The sequence below is a fragment of the Corvus moneduloides genome, chromosome 8, assembly GCF_009650955.1.
Source record: "Corvus moneduloides isolate bCorMon1 chromosome 8, bCorMon1.pri, whole genome shotgun sequence".
NCBI classification, from domain to species: domain Eukaryota; kingdom Metazoa; phylum Chordata; class Aves; order Passeriformes; family Corvidae; genus Corvus; species Corvus moneduloides.
Genome location: NC_045483.1, coordinates 3,427,050 through 3,445,877, shown reverse-complemented (window position 1 = coordinate 3,445,877; position 18,828 = coordinate 3,427,050). Strand labels below are relative to the sequence as shown.

At 49.8% G+C, this 18,828-nt stretch overlaps 1 protein-coding gene across 5 annotated transcripts in view; it reads right to left on the bottom strand.

The window, feature by feature from the left end:
* Positions 1-18,828, bottom strand: part of FAM53B (family with sequence similarity 53 member B) — a 44,764-nt gene that overhangs the window by 13,790 nt on the left and 12,146 nt on the right. For 3 of the 5 annotated variants that reach the window (XM_032116112.1, XM_032116110.1, XM_032116111.1), the window contains 3 exons: positions 13,896-14,128; positions 10,783-10,834; positions 3,419-4,137 (listed from right to left, as the gene is read on the bottom strand). In XM_032116112.1, coding sequence (XP_031972003.1) covers positions 3,419-4,137; positions 10,783-10,834; positions 13,896-13,964 — 840 coding nt within the window. In that variant the 5' untranslated portion in view covers positions 13,965-14,128. Of the gene's footprint in view, positions 1-3,418; positions 4,138-10,782; positions 10,835-13,634; positions 13,827-13,895; positions 14,129-18,828 lie in introns of all 5 variants that reach the window. The other 2 variants (XM_032116114.1, XM_032116113.1) reach the window with 2 other exon arrangements.

Here is an 18,828-nt window from a genome sequence, read left to right as displayed (position 1 = left end):
AATTAAATGACACCTCATTGTCACACACTCACCTGACTGAGGCCCCCACTGTTCGAAGGCAAAGAGGCACCAGGCAAAGAGTTCATGGGCATTTAAAAGGAGCAGAAGGATTGTCATGGTGCCTGTGGCTTTTAAAAATTGTTGCTATTTCAATGACAACCACGTGGATGGTTTGGTTTCTGCCCGAAGTTGAAGCCTGTCTGGTTTATGAGTAAATAATAGAGGGAGGGATATGGGCTCACCTCCCCTCTCTGGGCTATGGGAATTGCAGACAGAAGAGACACAACGAGGATTTTGAGGAATTAAAGGCAATATTTTCCTAAGTATTTTCCCTCCCAGCTTAACTTAGCTTAATTAGCCCAGTTATGTGGCCATGTAATTGCTTCCAGGAGAGGCTCCCTCCCCTCCTGCCTGGCCTAAATATCCCTCCTGGTATGAAGAAAACATTTCTTTCAGGTCAAATTATTTTTATTTTGATTATGGTACCGGATTTCAGGCCCGTAAACACAGGTGGTTACCGGCACAAGTGAAAAATTAACTGATCTGCTGCCAGAGCCAGAGGCTGACCCAGCACCCAGCACCTCAAAGCTCAGTTCCCACCTTGACATAAGCACCCAGGGACTCAGGGAATGCCCCATGCCTCAGCTTCCCCATCTGAAAAGCAAATCCTTTGTGGATAACTGGAAAGCCCAGTCTGGACACCTTGGGTGTCCTTTGCTTTGCCCATTGCACACAAGGTGTTTCTATCCCAGATAAACCCAGACTTGAGCACACATGCAGCCACACAGACACTTGCCATTATTTCAGCTCTTCCTCTGAAATCACCCAACTTTGCAGGGTTTTCTCGAGCACACTTATTCCCCACGAGGAATTAGTTGGTTTTCCCGGCATTCCCATCCCGGGGAGGGCTCTGACCGTGCCCCACCAAAGGCAAGAATGCTCCCCGTGACTTGCCTCATCCTGCTCGTCCCTCTGTGCCAGTCCTCCCACGCCGAGAGCCGCCTGCCAGCACTGCTTTCCATAACCCCTCAGCTCTGAAACCCTGGCCCCTGCACGGATTTGCTTTCTCCCCACTCTGCTCCAGCCCTGCCACCCCACACCCAGCAGCACATCCTTGCCTTGAGGGGTCACCCACTGCCATGGGCACCTGAGCCCGGCTGGGTTTCCTGCCTGGAAACTGAAAATATCCATGGGACCTGCTTGGCCAGGATCTCACTGGGGAGCTCCTTAGTGATGCTGTTGTTGGTTGTAGCAACCACCGGGTGTTCGGCAGCGGCTCCGGCCACCCAGCCTGGACCAGAGGGACAGGAGGGGCTGCGAGAGGGGGTGCCCCCTGGCATTAGGAGAGATGCTGCACCAGGCAACCCCTTCCCCATTCCCACAGAGCTTGTGCCACACAGTGTGCAGCTTCCAGACCCTTTCCTTGCGGTATCGCTTCTCCCAGAGGATGAGCCACCCCAACACTGAGCAATGCTGAGCGTTCAGGCATTGCTTTCTCACTTTGGAAGATGTTTTGATGCGGAGGACAGCAGCCAGAGAAAACACAACTATTCCTCAAGATGAGGGTTTTCCAGGAACATGGACTGAGCTGCTTTTGGACATCCAAGTGATTAGATCTTTTGTCATCCTTGGATCACCCACCCATGTCAAAGCCATGGCCATCCAAATTATAAACATAATTGCTGGACTCAGCATCCACTGGAGGGAAAGGGAAGCTCCTGCTGACCCTCAGGATCTCCGTGGCCAAGCCCTTTTTTTCCCAGCCAACAAACTTTCGCCCTTGGACTGATGCAATGGAGAAGCTGCCTCACAACATCCCCAGAGGGCAACAAAGGTCTGTCCAGCCAGAACCTGGACACTGTCCTCTTTCCCTGTCCATCACACCAGAGAAGCACAGAATGGTCTGGACTGAAAGGATCCCTAAAGCCCATCTCATTCCATCCCCTGCCATGGACAGGAACACCTTCCACGGGACTGGATTGTTCCAAGCCCCATTCAACCAGGCCTTGAACACTTCCAGGGAAGTGAAATGATGCTTGTCTGCTTGTACAGAGAGAATGAGAGGCAGCAGTTGTGCTATTCCACCCTGTGGCTAGTAAAATATAACAACACATGTACGTGGTTTTGACTGTCCATCCAGCTTATTATCTAATAACATAAGCTTGGCATAATAAATGTTGTTGCTGTGATTTATGAAAAGACAAGAGCAATCCTAATGTTTTTCGCCTGATCTCACCAAATATGTGACTCCTTCACCCTTTTTATCCTCTAAGCTCTTCTGGGGGAGGAAAAGATGATCTCTTCCTCCAGTACCACTGCACTCCTTCAAACACCCTCTGCACTGCCAAGCACAGAACACCATAAAACATCATGTTCTTGTAAGGAGAAAATGCACACACAATGTTGGATCTCACCCGCTGGGTGTTTCCCAGCTGTTTCTCCATCCCCACCTGGTGAATTTCTCCCAGCAGTTTCCCTGCAGACAACAAGGAGATGCCTTGCACCAGACAGGCCACAAAACCTTTAGGGTAAACACTCCCAACACGGGTGACTCTGGGATGAAGCACAGCAGGCAACCACATGGAACTGAAACTATGGGGGAAATTCTAAGGCCAGCAGAAGGTGACAGCCCATCCTGGGAGGTGGCCAGGCTTCCCCTGCTCCCACAGCGAGAGCCCTGGGGCCTTCACACCCCTCATTATCTCCATCCCACACTCAGCTGATGGTGTCACTGACTTTGTGACTGTAAATTATTGATGTGGGAAATGTCAAATCATAGAACTGCAGGAAATCTCATGAGTGTGGAAGGGAAACGTCCTTCAATGCAGCCTCTTGCTCTGTCTCTTGCTAATGTCCAGTCACTTGGTCCAGCAGGGAGAGGACCAAGGAGCAAAATCCTTGCTGATTTGTGCTTCAGATCTGTTATCTGGCTCTGTGCAGCAGATCGAAGAGGGAGGTTGTGCTCTGTCTTTGCAACGAAAATGAAACGTGATAACATCTCCAGAGTGGAAAATTACAGAGCCTAAGAGCAAGCAAAGCCCGTAGCAGTAAGAATTCAGCACCTGATGGAGCCAGGGCTGGGTGCCTTGGGGTGCTGCCTTCATCTCACCATGGCAGGCCCAGGGCTCATCTTCCCTGAACTCAAAAATGTGGGGTTTAACATATTCCTGCTCAAAACCCATTGCAGAAGGAAATGACAACACGGTGGACTCGGCATGCAAAAATCAGTGTGGAAGAGAAATGCATGAATTTGCTAAAGAAATCCATCTGGGAGGGAACGGGTGATTCTGTCCGGACAGAAGGACGTGTCTCCCCGTAACACCCACATTACCCCTCGTGCCACAGACCCACCCTGGAGGACGCCGGAGGCTCTTGAGCAAAGCACAGAACACCGGAGCCCCTCGCAGGGACACCTCACCTGGGTCATCTTGGCGAGGTCCAGCGAGGGCCGCTGCTCCTGGACCTCCTCCGGCCTCCGCCGCTTGACGCCGACCTTTTTGTCGTTGAGGACGCAGGGCTGGGAGCGGCTGCGGGAGAGGCCGGCGGCGCGGCGGCCCAGCTCGGGCGTGGAGGCGGGCGTGCTGCTGGCCGAGGGCGCGCCGGACTCCGAGAAGCGGTCGTGCGAGCAGGACAGGGACCTCTGCATGTCCACCCTGTCTCCGCCGTGCTCTCCGGCAGCCGATTTCCTGGGCTGGCCCCCCGGGCGGCCGGGCAGGGCGGGCTGCTCGCCGCAGAGCGGGTTGGAGCGGGCGGGCAGGCTGAAGCTGGAGCTCCGCTGCATGGTGGCCACGCCGTTGGAGTAGCGCTGGACGCTGCCGCCGCTGTAGCAGCGCCGCTTCTCCACCGGCGTCCACACCTTGGAGCCCAGCGGTCTCCACGAGGTCCCGCAGCCCGACATCTCATCCGAGAAGGACAGCGAGCGGCACTGGCGCTTGCTGGGAGGGGCGGAGGGGTTGCCGTGGGCGTCGCTGAGGCTCAGGTCCTTGATCAGGTTGGTGACGGAGCAGGTGCCGGCCGTGTCCCTGGGCCAGCGCGGGCCCTCCTCGCCCTTGTCCGACAGGCAGTCCCAGATGCTGGCGCCCGGCTGCTCGAGCTGAAGTGGACATTTCCTGCTGAGATCTCTCCATCTGTCATTTTCTGGTTCAGAAAGGAGGAAAGGAAAAAAAAAAAAAAAAGCAACAAAACAACACGCACAGGCATTAGCGTTAATTAATTCTGCGACTCGCTTTCTACGTCCATAAACAAAAAGAGTAGCATATGGGACGTTTTCCAGTACAAATTAATTAACTCTTGGAATATGGTTTCCCGAACTGCCAGCAGAGCGGGTTGCATGGTGTAGATGGAGAGAGAGACAAAGTGACAGTCCCAGCAGGAGCAAAACTGCTAGAAGAAGATAAAAACATGCCTCTGAATATTCCAGGTTGCACTAGCTAAGGGGAATTCAGCAGTATAAAATGTTGTAGCTATTTGTTATTTCTGTGCTAAATCATGTCTCAGATGCATGCGGTTTGTCCTGGGCTCCACAACTGATAATTGCCTGAATTTACAGCTGAGTTTAAAAAACATAGAATCGTTGAGGTTGGAAAAGCCCTCTAGGATCATCAAGTCCAACCATTAACCCAGCACTGCCAGGGCCACCACTAACCCATGTCCTCAAGGGCTGCATCCACAGGGCTTTTAAATCCCTCCGAGGATGGGGACTCCACCCCTGCCCTGGGCAGCTGTGCCAGGGCTGGACAAACCTTTCCATGAAGAAATCTTCCCTGAAGTCCAATCCAAACCTCCATTGGTGCAACCTGAGGCAGTTTCCTCTTGTTTTATTACTTTTTTACCTGGAAGGAGACCCCCACCTGGCTGCACCTTCCTGTCAGGGAGTTGTGGAGAATGAGAAGGTGCCCCCTGAGCCTCCTTTTCTCCAGGCTGAGTCCCCCCAGCTCCCTCAGCTGTTCTCATCAGACTTGTGCTCCAGACCCTTCCCCAGCTTCCCACCGATAGCCAGGTCTGAAGAGAGGATTAAGGAGGATGATCTCACTCCTGCACACATCCCCCTGACAACAAAAGAAGGAAGCAAGGCACCCTCCAGGCTGGGCTGCCCTGAAAAGGACAGGGCTCTCCACAGATACACCTTCAACACTCAACAGGAAAACCATGGCAGGACAACCCCACCGGCTGCTGCAGTGGAAAAAAGTCATCAGCCAACAGCCTCTCACCAGTGCCTGTTTTTGTCGTTGGCTGCTGCAAACAGAGCCTGGCCGTGCTGGAGAACCGTCGCTGCCAAGTTTCACATGATTGTATCTAAACCATGCAATATTTTGGGGGGCTTTTTTGGGTATTTCCAGTCAGACATCTGAAGGATGAATTAAAAGCCGTGCCCAGCCCGCAGCTGCAGGTACCAGCCTGGTAGGGAAGATGCAACAGTGCAGAACGCTTCCGACTAAGGTTTCAAGTCGGGAGGTCAGATTTGGGGCCCCTTGCACCACCCTTGGCCTATTTTCCAATTTCTCCCTGCCTCCAGCTGCTGCCACAACAGCTCCAGCCACAAGCAGCTTGGCTCTGCCCACACTAACCGCACGGCATTTCAACTGTTGCTCTCCTCATTTTAATAAACACAATGAAAAGTGAGAAATCTGTGCTAGACAACTCCATCTATGTTTAGATCTTTATTATTTTTCCTCTGCACTACGTTGCCAGCAGAGAGATTTCTTGGGTCAGGTCAGCAGACAAAAGAAACAGAAATAGAAGCTGATTTTTCATGGCAAGCTGCCACAATCCTCTGGCCGGAGACTGTACAAAAGGCCTTGGTGAGGAGGATACAGGACACCTTCCTCTTTCACCCCTGCTTCAGCACAAACAGCTATAAATCTTCCAAACCTGGCAAAGAAAATGGCAAAAGCACCACTGTCCCCGGCCCCAGCTTGCAATTACTTGCTTTTCCCCTTGCACAACGTGAGCTGGCACAACCTGGCCCCTCCAGGCCCCCAGCCATCACTGACCAGTCCCAAAATACCAGGTAGCCCAGAAAATGAGTTTTCAGTGCAAATAGAAAGCAGGTTGCCCTGAAACAAATTGAAAATAAGGTAGTCTAAGAGCCGAGGGTATAATTAAAGAATTCTGGAAAGACTTATTGAGGAAAAGCTGCTGGTTTTCTGCTCAATTTTTGAAGGCTAAGATTCCCATCCTGTGCACGTTGATAACAATAATTGCACTGGAGCCATTAATTCTGCTGCAGTTAAACATGTATTCATTTTCTTAAATTACAAACCTCAGCCTGGTTCACCCTAAGGCAGCAATTTGTTCCAGGATAAAACCCACCACGAGAACCCCTTGGTCTGCCTGCTGTAAAACTCTCCTTTGCCTATTGGAAAACAAAAAGACAACCAGAGCACGGTGTAAGTGCAGCCTGAGGGGCTCTTGCCCTGCTTAAACAGGTCCTTCTTGGCTGTATGGGTCCCTGGATGAAATAGCATCTTACTTCTGGATTTTGACTTAAAACTGCAAAAAGAAGCACTGACACCTTAACAAAACCCAGCTGTTCTCTCAAAAAACTTTCGCCACATCAAATGAACCCTCGTGGTGCTCATGGGCTGGAACCACATCCCAAAACTGGGGAGATGGGTGTTGTCCTCCATCCTTGAGAGCTTTGCACTGCCCCATGGAGAACAGGATCCACCCTCAGAGCATCACAGCCAGGTTTCCAAACACTGAGCTCCAGGATTTGTGGGAGCAGCGCATGGACAAGTCAGGCACTCTGCAGCTCTGCGATGGCCCCGGGCTTTTTAAATGACTGCTGTGCTCCTCTGGTGACACAGAGTAAATTTTAATGACCACTCATAACCACAGAGAAGGGTGTAAAACCAAAACGCTGACACAACTTTAACTACAGCGACAAATGTGCTGCTATAATATTTTTACAGTTCCTTTTTATACATAATGCATGATCCTTCTGCTCAAGTTTCCTCTATGTTCTTTTCCCATGAAATAATTTACATTAATACATAATTTATTATGGCAACTTGTAAAGCAATTAGGGGTTTCAATCAATTTTTCTTATCCTTTTTGGCAGATAAATTCTGTTTGGAACCTAACCCAAACATTTGTCTGCGCACAGGTGCACATCCAATTCCCATTTTTTTCCGTGTTGTTCAAGTTGAATTTTGGTCTCACAGTCCCTGTGCACAGGGGAAAAGGCAGCCTGCATTTTCCACTGCCCCCTATTTATGTTCAGGAGATAATTTTTAAGTGTGGAACGCATTTAATGGTTGTAATTAGCTGATGGCAGTGCCAGGGAGCTTTCCTAGTGCAGAAATAAGATGAAAATACGATGGGCAGATCTGTGCTTCAATGGGAAATGAAAACAACAGCCCCAAAATCTACTCGGGAGATTAAACACACCTGTGGGCTCCTCGTGCCAACAGGCTGCATGGGGGAGGGAAATGCCCGACCTCGACAGTGAAACGTACCCAGCTCCTCAACGGGATCCTCTGGAGGGGTGTCCCTGCTCCAGCTGCACCTCACCAGAATTCCCCACGCAGCTTTTTCTCGTTGCAGGGTGACTGTGTTCGAATGTGCACCAAGGTGCTCTACACTGACGGCCTTTCCAAAAACAACCCCGAAATTCCAGAAAACCCTGGTTTAGAAAGAGGAGGCATGCGAGCCTGGCAGGTGCTTTCAGGATGCAGTCAAGGGCCATCACCCCCATGAGGGGGCTCAAGGTTGGATTTGATGATCTTGGAGGTCCTTTCCAACCTTGATGATTCCACGAGGAATTTTCTCCTGGTTTCTTGGCTTTCCTCTGTCACCCACGGATGGTGAAAAGCCACTTCCAAGAAAGAGCTGTGCAACAGTGAGCCCGAGGCTGCAACCCTGCCCCGGCACGCTCGGAATGATGGTGTTGCCAAACGTGGTGGAGGAGTGACGTGAGAGTGCCAAAGGACAGACAAGCTGACCTGCGTGCTCCATCCCTCACCCTGCTCTGCTGCAGCGCTCTAGGAAGACAAACTCTGAGAGAGCCCTCCAAGGGAAAATGGAAATGATGGCTGCTTTGGAAAGAGCTCTTCCCAGAGGATGAGTGCAGGATGTGTCCCTGATGGGCTCAAAGCCATCCTCCTCCTCCTCCTCCTCCCTTTTACAGTCAGGGCTGGGACTGGGATCCTGCATGCGCAAGCACCTTGTCACAGCCTCAATAAAACCCTGCCTGCAGCTTCCCTCAGAGATAATTTCTTGCTTACACAGAAAACAGGAGGTCACAGCTGTCAGCACACACCTACTGAGCTTCTCTTACTAGGTCAGGTTGGACAGGGCTTGGAGCAACCTGGGATAGTGGAAGGTGTCCCTGCCATGGCAGGAGGTGGAATGAGATGGGCTTTAATGTCCCTTCCAATCCAAACCATTCTGGGATGCTGTTACTTTTGACTTCCTATATTGGAATTTTTCTGGCTTTGGGTGGATAGGAAAAGACATGGGCAGGGACACCTTGCACTATCCCAGGTTGCTCCAAGCCCCATCCAACCTGATCTTGAACATTTCCAGGGATGGGGCAGCCACATCTGCTGTGGGCAACCTGTGCCAGACCCTCACCACCCTAATGAACCAACTTTCTAAGATGCCACTTTTTCTAGTACAGTCACTGGTATTTTCACTGGGGACCTGCCATGGAGACTGCTGAGGAAGGAAAAGGGAAAAAAAGGAGGAAAAAAACCCCAAGCTATATATCAACAGGACAATTCTTTCACTCCTGGGTGTTTCAAGGACCCATCAAGGAGAAGGGAAAGCAGAAGTTGTTGAATTTATAGTTCTAGGCATTTCACCTTTAATCTTCCTCCAGGCAGAGGGCTATATAAAGATAAAACCCAATCTTTTTAGCAATATTATCATTTCACTGGCAGAAATATTTCTTACAAATCTAAAAACCAAAAGATTATTTAGGTCACCTTGAGAATTGGACCTAACCATGCATCATCCAATATATCAAGTCTTCGATAATGTTTACTCAGTATACTGAGTTTGGTTACGATCTATAATCCATTTTCAGATTCTTGCAGTGTTTAGTACCTTGTGAGGAAAGCTCCAGGGTGTGGCTGATGCTCTCCCTGGCAGAGGCTGGGCTTCCCTCTCCCCTGCTGCCCCATGGCCATGGGGTTCAGAAACAAGCTGCTTTCCTGCCCAAAGCTGCCCTCGCCCCAAAGGCACCAGAAAGATTCTTTTCTAAGATCCTCTTTTGTCTAAAACCCCAGAAAAATCAGGCAACTTCCCTCCAGACCTCCAGCATGCACAGGACTGTGAGTCCTTGCCTCACGTTGTCTGTGCTACCAGTCCAAATTTCTTTGTGTTTATTTATCTCAGTGCTTTCCACCAACAGGGCCTTGGCCCTGTGACAGGAAATATTCCCCCAGTTTTGCATTTCAATAGTAACTTATTTAAAAAGTCAAGCAAGTTTTGGTACTGGATTAGTCTGTGATCATGGCCCACATTTAGGGACATCAAGAAGAACGCTCAGGGAAGATGCCTAAAATGAAACCCAAGCCAAGCAATGCCCTCCACACAGGGGAAGGATGGGCTCCTCTTGACTGGGCATGACAGAGACCATGACAGGGCAAGCCAAGGTCAAGGAGGTGACATTCAGTTCCCTCAGAAGGAGGATAATTTGGCAGCCATGAAGACCAGCACAGCAGCGCTACAAAAATGCAGAAGGCTTTGTAAAAGCTCTTAAAGACAAGCTGCTTCTCAATTAGGCAGAGACTCTGCATATCTGCTGAAGAGCCTGCCAGTGCCACAGTGCAAGACAAAACCATCTGATTTGGGTTCTTTGTTCCTCACTCATGTTTGAAAGGCAGGAGAGAGGGAACAGGCTGTCTCTATCCCTTCTTGACTTTGAAGCTTGTGATTTTCATCTGAAAAAACCCACAAATGCTCTGCATCTCCCCACGCTCCCAATGACTGGAGCTATCAGAGAGCTTGGGAGACATCTCCTGTCAGAGCATGTGCCCAGCTCTCATTAACGCTAATGAGAGTTATGTCCATGAAGAAAAGGGGCAGCCTCTTTGTCTGTGCAGGATTGGCTTTCACAGCAAGGAGCTTGGCTCAAACTTGACCTACAATTTTAATTGGGTTTTGAGGCCTCATCCAGTGAGTGGCTCCCCGCTACGAACGCCAAAGAGCACAACACAGCAACACATCCTCTGGCACTATCAGCTTTTTGGGATCATTGGCCAAGGCCCCAATCCTCCATCCATTTTGGTGGCTGTTCAGCATAAAAATTGATAGCAAGCTCTGACATAAAAGGTTTCAAACATCTTATATCATGGTTACTGTCAACGGCAAAAATTAGACGTTTTCCTTATTGTTTGAGGTCTGTCCAACCACTTTGTGCCAGGTGGTAGAACATCTTAGTGATAGTGCTGTTGTTTATTGCTTGCATCATGCAAACAGTCAAGAACCACAGTCATGGGCTGGATACTCAAACACAGCGCCGGACCCCCAATGTTTATAATCTCAGCTGTAAGAGTAACTCTAAAAATAAGCAGATGTATCAAAGGGGAGGGGAAAGGAGATAAGCAAGTCACTCAGCAATGGCAACAGGGCACAACAACCACCTCTGGGGAGGAGAGTGGCACAGGTGTGGTGGGGTGGGTGTCGCTCCATCCCTGCTGTGGGGGCCGACCCCAGAATCTTCAGGGGAGTGGTTTTGGAGACATCCAGAAGTCAGGACATCTTCCCACCCATTGCCACGAGGAAGCGGGAGCGGAGGTGGAGGAAACACAGAGAGAAGTTTCTATTACTTACCCATCACGCCACAAGAGAAGAGGGTAGGTCCTTGACTCATCTTTGGAGTGTGCTGCAAACAACCAGAAAAACTATTCACTTCCTGCAGACTCGACCTGGGCACCAGACACCACCCTGCCTCCAGCCTGGGCAAAGGAGAACCTTCCATGGCCCCGTTCTGGCAGGGACCAGGGAACACACCCAGTCACCTTTCCTCAATGAAATCACCTCTAACTAAATGCTGTGCAGAGTCCTTGTCAAGGCCTGAGCTTGCAGATCAAGGGTCCTGCAACCAGTCCTTACCTCAGGGAAGAGCTGCAGCAAGGTCCCCATCCCCCAGGACCCAAAACTCTGGAGAAACTAAAATGGGAGCTGCAATTTAGTGGTAATCCTGGATTGAACAAGAAAGCAGCAAAAGTGGTATCCTGAACCTCATCCAAGCCATTAAGGCCTTCCCATCTAGGTACAAAGCAGCTATTTAGCTTTTTTAAGCATATAATGTGTTTCTATGGCAAAGGCATCCTCACCTCAGCACTTCTGGGGAGTCTGCACTCAGACTGTGCTGATTTGCACTAAAAATAGGGGGAAATGCCACTGTATGGGTACAAAATAATCCTGGTTGCTTTTTACATTCTTTTTTTCCCAAGAATTTTCCTCTTGACAGCATAAGAGACACCATCAGACTTCTAAAAATGAGCATGGATGGGTTCACATATAATAAATCAATATGTTGTCCACAGCTGCACGCCATTTCAGCCATGCCTGCAAAAACACACGTTCATACAAATTGTTCCTTTATTATCCCTAAAAATATCCATATTCTGGCTTCTGAAGTGTCTATCCTGGCAACACCATCCCATCTGACTGAGGCTTTATATCATCTGAGGGAAGCACCAGCACGGCCTCCACGTTCATCTGCACTGCCATAATTGTGTTTTATCTGGCGTTAGGCCACTGCACTCACACCTTCCCTCCTGAGCCATGTTTTATATGTACCTGCTCACATTAATTATGGAATCTCAGAATGGTTTGGGTTGGAAAGGACCTTAAAGCCATCCAGTTCCACCTGGGCAGGGACACCTTCCACTATCCCAGGTTGTTGCAAGCCCCATCCAACCTGGCCTTGGACACTTCCAGGGATGGGGCACCCACAGCTTCTCTGTGCCAGCATCACCAGTGCATAATGAGAATAATAATCATAATAATAATAACAAACAACCAAATGATGGCACCTGAGCAATCCAATAAAGGATCCCACTTCATACACAGAATGCTGGAAATACTGAATATAGAGGGATAGGGAGGCTTAAAAGAACTCTGGGGTGTAGATGTGGAGAAGGTAAATAAGGGTCAGTCACCTTTGGAGCGTGTGCCACTTTTCTAGGCAGAGTAGGGATATCTCCATCTGTCAAGCCCCACCTTATGATGCATCAGCAGAATTAATCAGGAGGCACAGAGGACAGGCAGCTGTCTCCAAGGAGCAGCCGAAGTGGGACAAAGATGGAAGTGGGACAAGCCCCAGAGAAGGCAGGGGCTGTGCCAGTGCACATCTGTGTGCCAGCCCTAGAGACCAGACACTGTCTGCAAATGCAGGAGGGAGAGGAATCTGACATATGTCCCATATTGAGTATAATTACCATTTTGTAAGAATTTTGTCTTTATACCAAACTGGGAGCTGAACTGAACGAGCCCATTGGCTGTTGGCAGGTGATACTGCCCCAGTGCTCAGACATTTATTTCCTTTGGGTTTCGCTTTCTTCACTTCCCCATGAAGTCACCAGAAAAACTCTTGCTTTCTTTAGTGCATCAGCCTTCTTGTGATTGTCTGCCCCAATTTAACAGTCCAGGCAACCCAGCAATTCACCTTGTGTACCCAGGACTATCCCTGCACTCGTGACCCAGCCCCAGAGCTGCGGGAAGCACTCGGCAAACATGCAAGGGCAAAGCTTTGTTACAGCTCTGCATCTCTGCCACCTGCCATCACACAGCCTGAGCACCCAGCCCTTCTCTTAGGAGTAGAAGAAATTACTCTCATCTGCCTCTCTGCAGCCAGTTCCCCTTCACCTGTCCCACACACTTCCCAGGGCACAGCTGGTGCTGAATGTTCAGGTTCTCCCCTTCCCACCCCGAGCAGCAGCCACAGGAGATGCTGCCTTCCCAGCAGGAGCCAACACTGCAGCAATGATACTCTTTTAATGTATCAATATCCTTCCCAAATTTCACCCTTTTAAGGCAGAATTTTCCACTGCTTCTGGCTTGCTCACCTTCTCCCCTGCTGTTCACTGCCAGGGCAGCCTGCCTTTACCCCAGCACGCTGTGCTCTCTGCCTGGGGAGCCCAGCTGGACAGTTTGCCATCCTCAGCAAACTCAGACGTTTGTATTTCTTTTCTGCTCAGAATGCCCATCTACAGCTCATCCTGCCAGATGCTTCCTGCTGTGCTCCTGCATGCCCTTATCTGAGACTCTCAGTGCACCCTGCCTCTCGGTCAAGTTTCTTCTCAGACCATGCCGATCTCTCCAGGAGGATAGAGGGAAAATGTCCACAGCCAGCCTTGCTCTGATGGCTCTCCATCACCCTGCACCTGTTCCTCATTTGCTCTGACCCTGCCTCCAGACAATGTTATCCCTTATTTGCCCCTACCACAGGTACACTCACCCCTCACAGCACCCTTTAGTCTGTTTGCTGCCCCTCACTTGTTTTTTTGTTGTTGCCTGCTCATTCAGCATGGTGGATTTGCACCTCTCCAGGCTCACAGCCAATTTAACTACCACAGCACTGCCCTTCAGCATCTCCCACTTAATTCTGCTTCCCACTTGCTCATCCTCCTATTAATGATGAGCATCTCTTCACTGTCAGTGAAGCAACTTCTCACCTGTGTTATTCACAGCACTGATTTGGGTTTTTTGTACTGTTTATCCCATTGGGTGCTTACTGAAATCCGCGTATGCAAAAGCCACAGCACTCCAATCATTTACAAATCACCTGCTCCTTGGATATTAGTGCAGCTTGGTAGAAATCAGTGCTGCAAACCATCTAAAGATCCATCCCTGCAGGAAAGAAAACCCTTATTACAAATCTACAGCAAAGTTCTTGGCAGTAAAACAGTTTTGAACAGAGATTTCACAAAGCTTACCAGCTCAGTCCTGCATGTTACAGAGTCAGCACCTTTGTTCTCCCGAGTTTTGGTTAAGATCATCACCATGGTAATGCAGTCCTGCCTCGGAGTCCATCAGGGTCCAGGCAAAGGGTGCTGGCAGCTGGGGGCTGGGAAAGCTCCTCTTTCAGTCCATGTTCCCCCAGGAGAGGCTGGGCCCTGCCGGCTCCTCGGGGGATGTGCAGGGACAGCCTCGGGGTGTGGAAAATTCCCTGCACAGAGAGAGAGAGAGAGAGGAACAGCTTTAGGGGACTTGCCCAGAGGGTGGATGCACTGGGCAAGGGGCAAGCACCGCCCAAAAAACACCCTGATGGTGGTGGCTTGAGGGGAGTGTTTGTTTTAGGATCTTAAACACTGTCGGTGCCCCTCTGCTCCTCATCAGCACAGAGGGTTTTCACAGGATGGGGCGCTCACGGGCGCTGTCAGAAGCACACAAGGTACACAAGGTGATCCACAGGGACACAAGTATTTCAGTCAAATTTATGAAGTTTCCTCTGAATTCTCCATTTGAACAGGGGACTCACATCCCCTATGTTGAAGATACCAAGACATTGAAAGAAGAGCTCATTAAAGCTCCAGGGTTGATCTCACAGAAGCCCTTGCCCCCAGACCAGCTGGGAGCAGATGTCCAGCAGAAAAAGCCTCTCCAGCATCATTACGTCTGTGAAATCCCCTGGATGCCCCTCTCCCACCCCAGTTACTCCATGATTCCCAATCTATGCAGAGCCCTTTAGGGAAAAAAAAAACCAAGGCAAAGATTTGGCTGCAAGGAAGGAGAGACAGCTCCTTGCCCTGAAATCCTAAGGGCCACACCATGCCTCCTGATCCTTACCTATTGCTTGGGTAAGAAAAGCTAAGGCTGGACAACAAGGAGGCTCTTCAAACACAAACTGCAAGCCAGGCTCATAGAGCACTGCCCAGCCCTGACCATGAGCCCTGCCTCACCTCCTGGCATCCTCCCCAACAGACTTATTCCCTTGTAAAGCAGACAGATTGCAACTCAAATCTGATTACTGAAATCAGCGTTTTCCCCAAATCACTCCCCTAATCCCGTTTCGCTATTTTGCTGCTGTGCAGTTGATGCAAACAACCAAATCCACCATTTGCACAATCCAAAGAGCGTAAAACACTGATCTTATACCATCCAGTCAAAGCCAATTGTGATATTTAAGGACAATAGACAGGAATATTCCACAAAGTATTAACCCTTACTCCAAACTGATATGGCTGCTCTTCCTAGCTCCTAAATCATCCTGTCTGTGTTTACTCGGATTAGAGCTTGCAGTGGTGTTAAGAGTAGCTCATTTAAAGGCCAGCTGGCTGGTAAAGAAAAATCACCTTCTATTATTTTATGAGGACAAAGTTCATCCAGAGTGCAAAGCCAAGATTGGGAATCAATACATTTTCCAAAGATTTACTGTTCCCATGGGTGCCTGACACAGTCTCCAGCTTTCTGTGGGATATCGGTGGACTCATAACTTACAGTTTACTGGTACCTTCATCATAAACCTCTGGGCAAGCCAGTGACCAAATGAAAACTGTCAAACAGAAAAGTAAACATTTCAGAGTGTCAAAATGACACATAATTTGTGAGCAGGGTTAGATGGGATATTGGGAAGGAATTGTTCCCTGTGAGGGTGCTGAGGCCCTGGCACAGGGTGCCCAGAGCAGCTGTGGCTGCCCCTGGATCCCTGGCAGTGTCCAAGGCCAGGCTGGACAGGGCTGGGAGCAACCTGGGATAGTGGAAGGTGTCCACGGCAGAGGGTGGAATGAGATGGTCTTTAAGGTGCATTCCAAACCACACCATTCTGTGATTCTGTGATTTCTGTCTGTCACAGTCTAAGCTGTCCCTGACCACTACACAGAGAGCGGAGTGCTTGCTGCAGTGACAGACTCTGTGTGCTGGGAGGACACTGGGGCCACTCTCGGCACGAAGATCACACAAGGGTTCAGAGCAGCCTGAAAGCAGCTAAGTACAGTTCTTTGTTGGCCAGGTATGATTTCTTCAGGAATAATTACCCTTCCCTAAGGTGATGGTTAATCCTGCAGCAGCAGACTCAGGTACACACCCGGGCAGGAGCAGCAGCAAGTCCAGGCAGAAGCTCCCTGCCCCAGCCGGCCGGGATGCAGCACACAGCATCACACCTCCCCTCTCCCTGCTCCTCTGCATCCCCTGCAATTAACACAGCCCTAATGACAGGCAACACAGCAAACTGCTGGCAAGCTGGCAGCCACTACCACCACCATCCCCCAACGTCGGGGCCGAGGTGCACGTGCAGGTATCAGCTATTTTAACCACTGCTTGGTTGGGTTTTGGAGCCATCCCCATGGAGAAACTGCAGTAAAAAAGGAAACTTTCCAGTGAAATGTGATCCTTGGCTCCCCATCCTGCCTCACAGTGCTCCTGACGCATGGTCCTGCCCTGTCACATCCTTTCCATGCAAACAAGTGCCATGGGACACAAACTGCAGAGCTGGGATGGACCCTATTGATGCTGAGGAGGAAACCGCTGTGTATTTATAGACTGGATGCTTTCACACACACAGGCTAATAAAAAGATACTCTTCAGGGACCATTAATTACTTTAAGAAATGTATTTCCTCATTTACAGTCAGATAAAGGAACTATCTTCATCACGATGTCAAGGTTAAGTTTAGACTCGAGCCAGGGCCACTGGGATTGACACAATCTCCTGAGCTGTATGAAATGCCCACGAGAAGCTCTAGTGCACAGAGACCCCCAAATTTTAGCAAACCCTGCTTTTTACATGGTTCAAAACACAGACCAAGCAGAAGCCTTGTGTGATCTTTGCAGTGGCAGAGGTACGAAGAGGTTTCTCTCAGAGCTGCTTTCTGGACAGTATCACAGCCATGGAGTGTTGGGCTTGGAAAAAAATTAAGTCAAATGATCCAACTCTCGTCCATGGGCTTAAAAGATAATGCTGGGGAACAAATATGCTCCTTACAAGGCACAAGCACAGCCCTAGAGATGCTCATGGGGGACAAACAGCCCTGCTCTGCAGGGAGGTCCCATTCCCCATCCCACAACTGGTCTTACCACAAGCACCACTCCCAGCCATGCCCTGTTCACCTGCTACGCTGAACTGCATGGAAAAGACCTCAGGATTCAGCAAACTGCCTGTCAGATGCTCTGCCATGGCTGCAGGGAGCCTGAACAGTGCCCAGTATCACACCCCCATGCACATTATGGAAAACTTCATCACAGAAAGGGTTACCAAGCCTGGAGTCCCCATCCCTGGAGGGATTTAAAAGCCCTGTGGGTGTGGCACTTGGGGACATGGGTTAGTGATGGCCTTGCCCGTGCTGGGGAAACAGTTGGACTCCACAATCTTAGAGGTGTTTTCCAACCTTACCAACTCCCTGATTCCATGGTCTGACCCCTAGAAATACTCCTTGTGAAGACGACTGAGGCCCAGCATCACACAGATTTCCACTTGCTGTGGCATCACCACCCTCTTGCACAGAAAACATTCAACTCCTGTCCAGCTCAATAATCCATCTCCAGACACACACACTGACATAAAACCTATTTACAGTGGAAAGGGCACACGGGAACGAGGAGCTGGAGCTGCATTTTGCATACTGATACACCTTGCAAGCAGAACTGTGTGAATTCTCTCAGAATATAAATCACCTGCCCCTGCTGAATTTTTAATGCTGATCGAAGTCTCCAGTGAAGGAGCCATGACCCAAGCAGGACCCCACTCCCTACCCCTGCCCCGGCAGCATTCCCTGTGCTGTGCTTGAAGAAAGTGGCTGAGCAAGGAGCCACTGTGATTTCTGGAGTTCATCCAATGCAGGTTAGACCCACATGTCTGAAGGACCAAACCTAATCCCTCTGGGCCAAACTCTGAGCACGATTCTAGGGCTTCACCACCCACCCATTCTCATCAGAGAACAAAAATTCTCTCCACTGTGCACATCTTGATTTCTCCATGCAGTCAGACCACTGTGGGGACCAGGCACAGCACAGCTGGTCATCCCTTCCCAAACCCCACAGGGGCCTACAAAGAATTTGGGGAAATAGCCAAAATTGGTGACTGTAATTGAAACTTGTGGGGTTTAAGGCTTTCTGCGAGCATAACAAGGCAATATTCACCCAAACTAAAAATCATGCCTCTCTCCCCATCCTTCCACTTCTTAGAAATGATTTGGGGCCACACTGAATCTCCTCACTGCACATCCTGTCTCACCCTCAGGGCTTTGGACAATGCCAAGGAGTACATCTCCAATTTCTTGATTTATTGTGTTATGAATTTGGAAAAAATCCATGAAGTCTATCATTTGGATGTAGCTAAGTCTGGGTTTATTTCCTCACTCAGGCAATAATTTGCCTTCTGCAGCAGGGCTGAGTGGGCTCAGCTCCGGGCAGTTTGTTCCCCTTGCCTGAGCACTATTCTATGTCACTAGTGAATACTGAATTTATTTATGGGGTAAAAACCTCCAATAAACATGAAAGATGCCATTCAGAGCCCAAGAAGAAGTTTTTACTCTCTGAAAATGCCCCATGGACTAGTCCTGGGTAAACAGGATCATGAGTCAGCACACGTGACTTTCAAAGGACGAAATTTCCACGGAGGCAGCCGCTTCAGGATTGTCCCCTGGGACTCTGTCAAGAGGAAAGAGCTGACCCAGGCTGCCCAGCCATGGCAGGAGAAAGGTTGCAGCCCTGCCCATCTCACCCTGAGCCTGCAGTCAGTGCATCCTGCTCCACAGGGTCTTCCCCAGCTGCTGGGAAGGCAAACACCATCCAGGACACCATGGCTCCCACATGGTGTTCCCCTCCTGCCTGGCAAAGACTTGTGCCACCCCATGCTCCAGGTACTCAGAGACTACCAGGCAAAGAAAAGGAATAAGGAAATGTCTTTCTCTGCCTCCTGCTTGCATCCAGA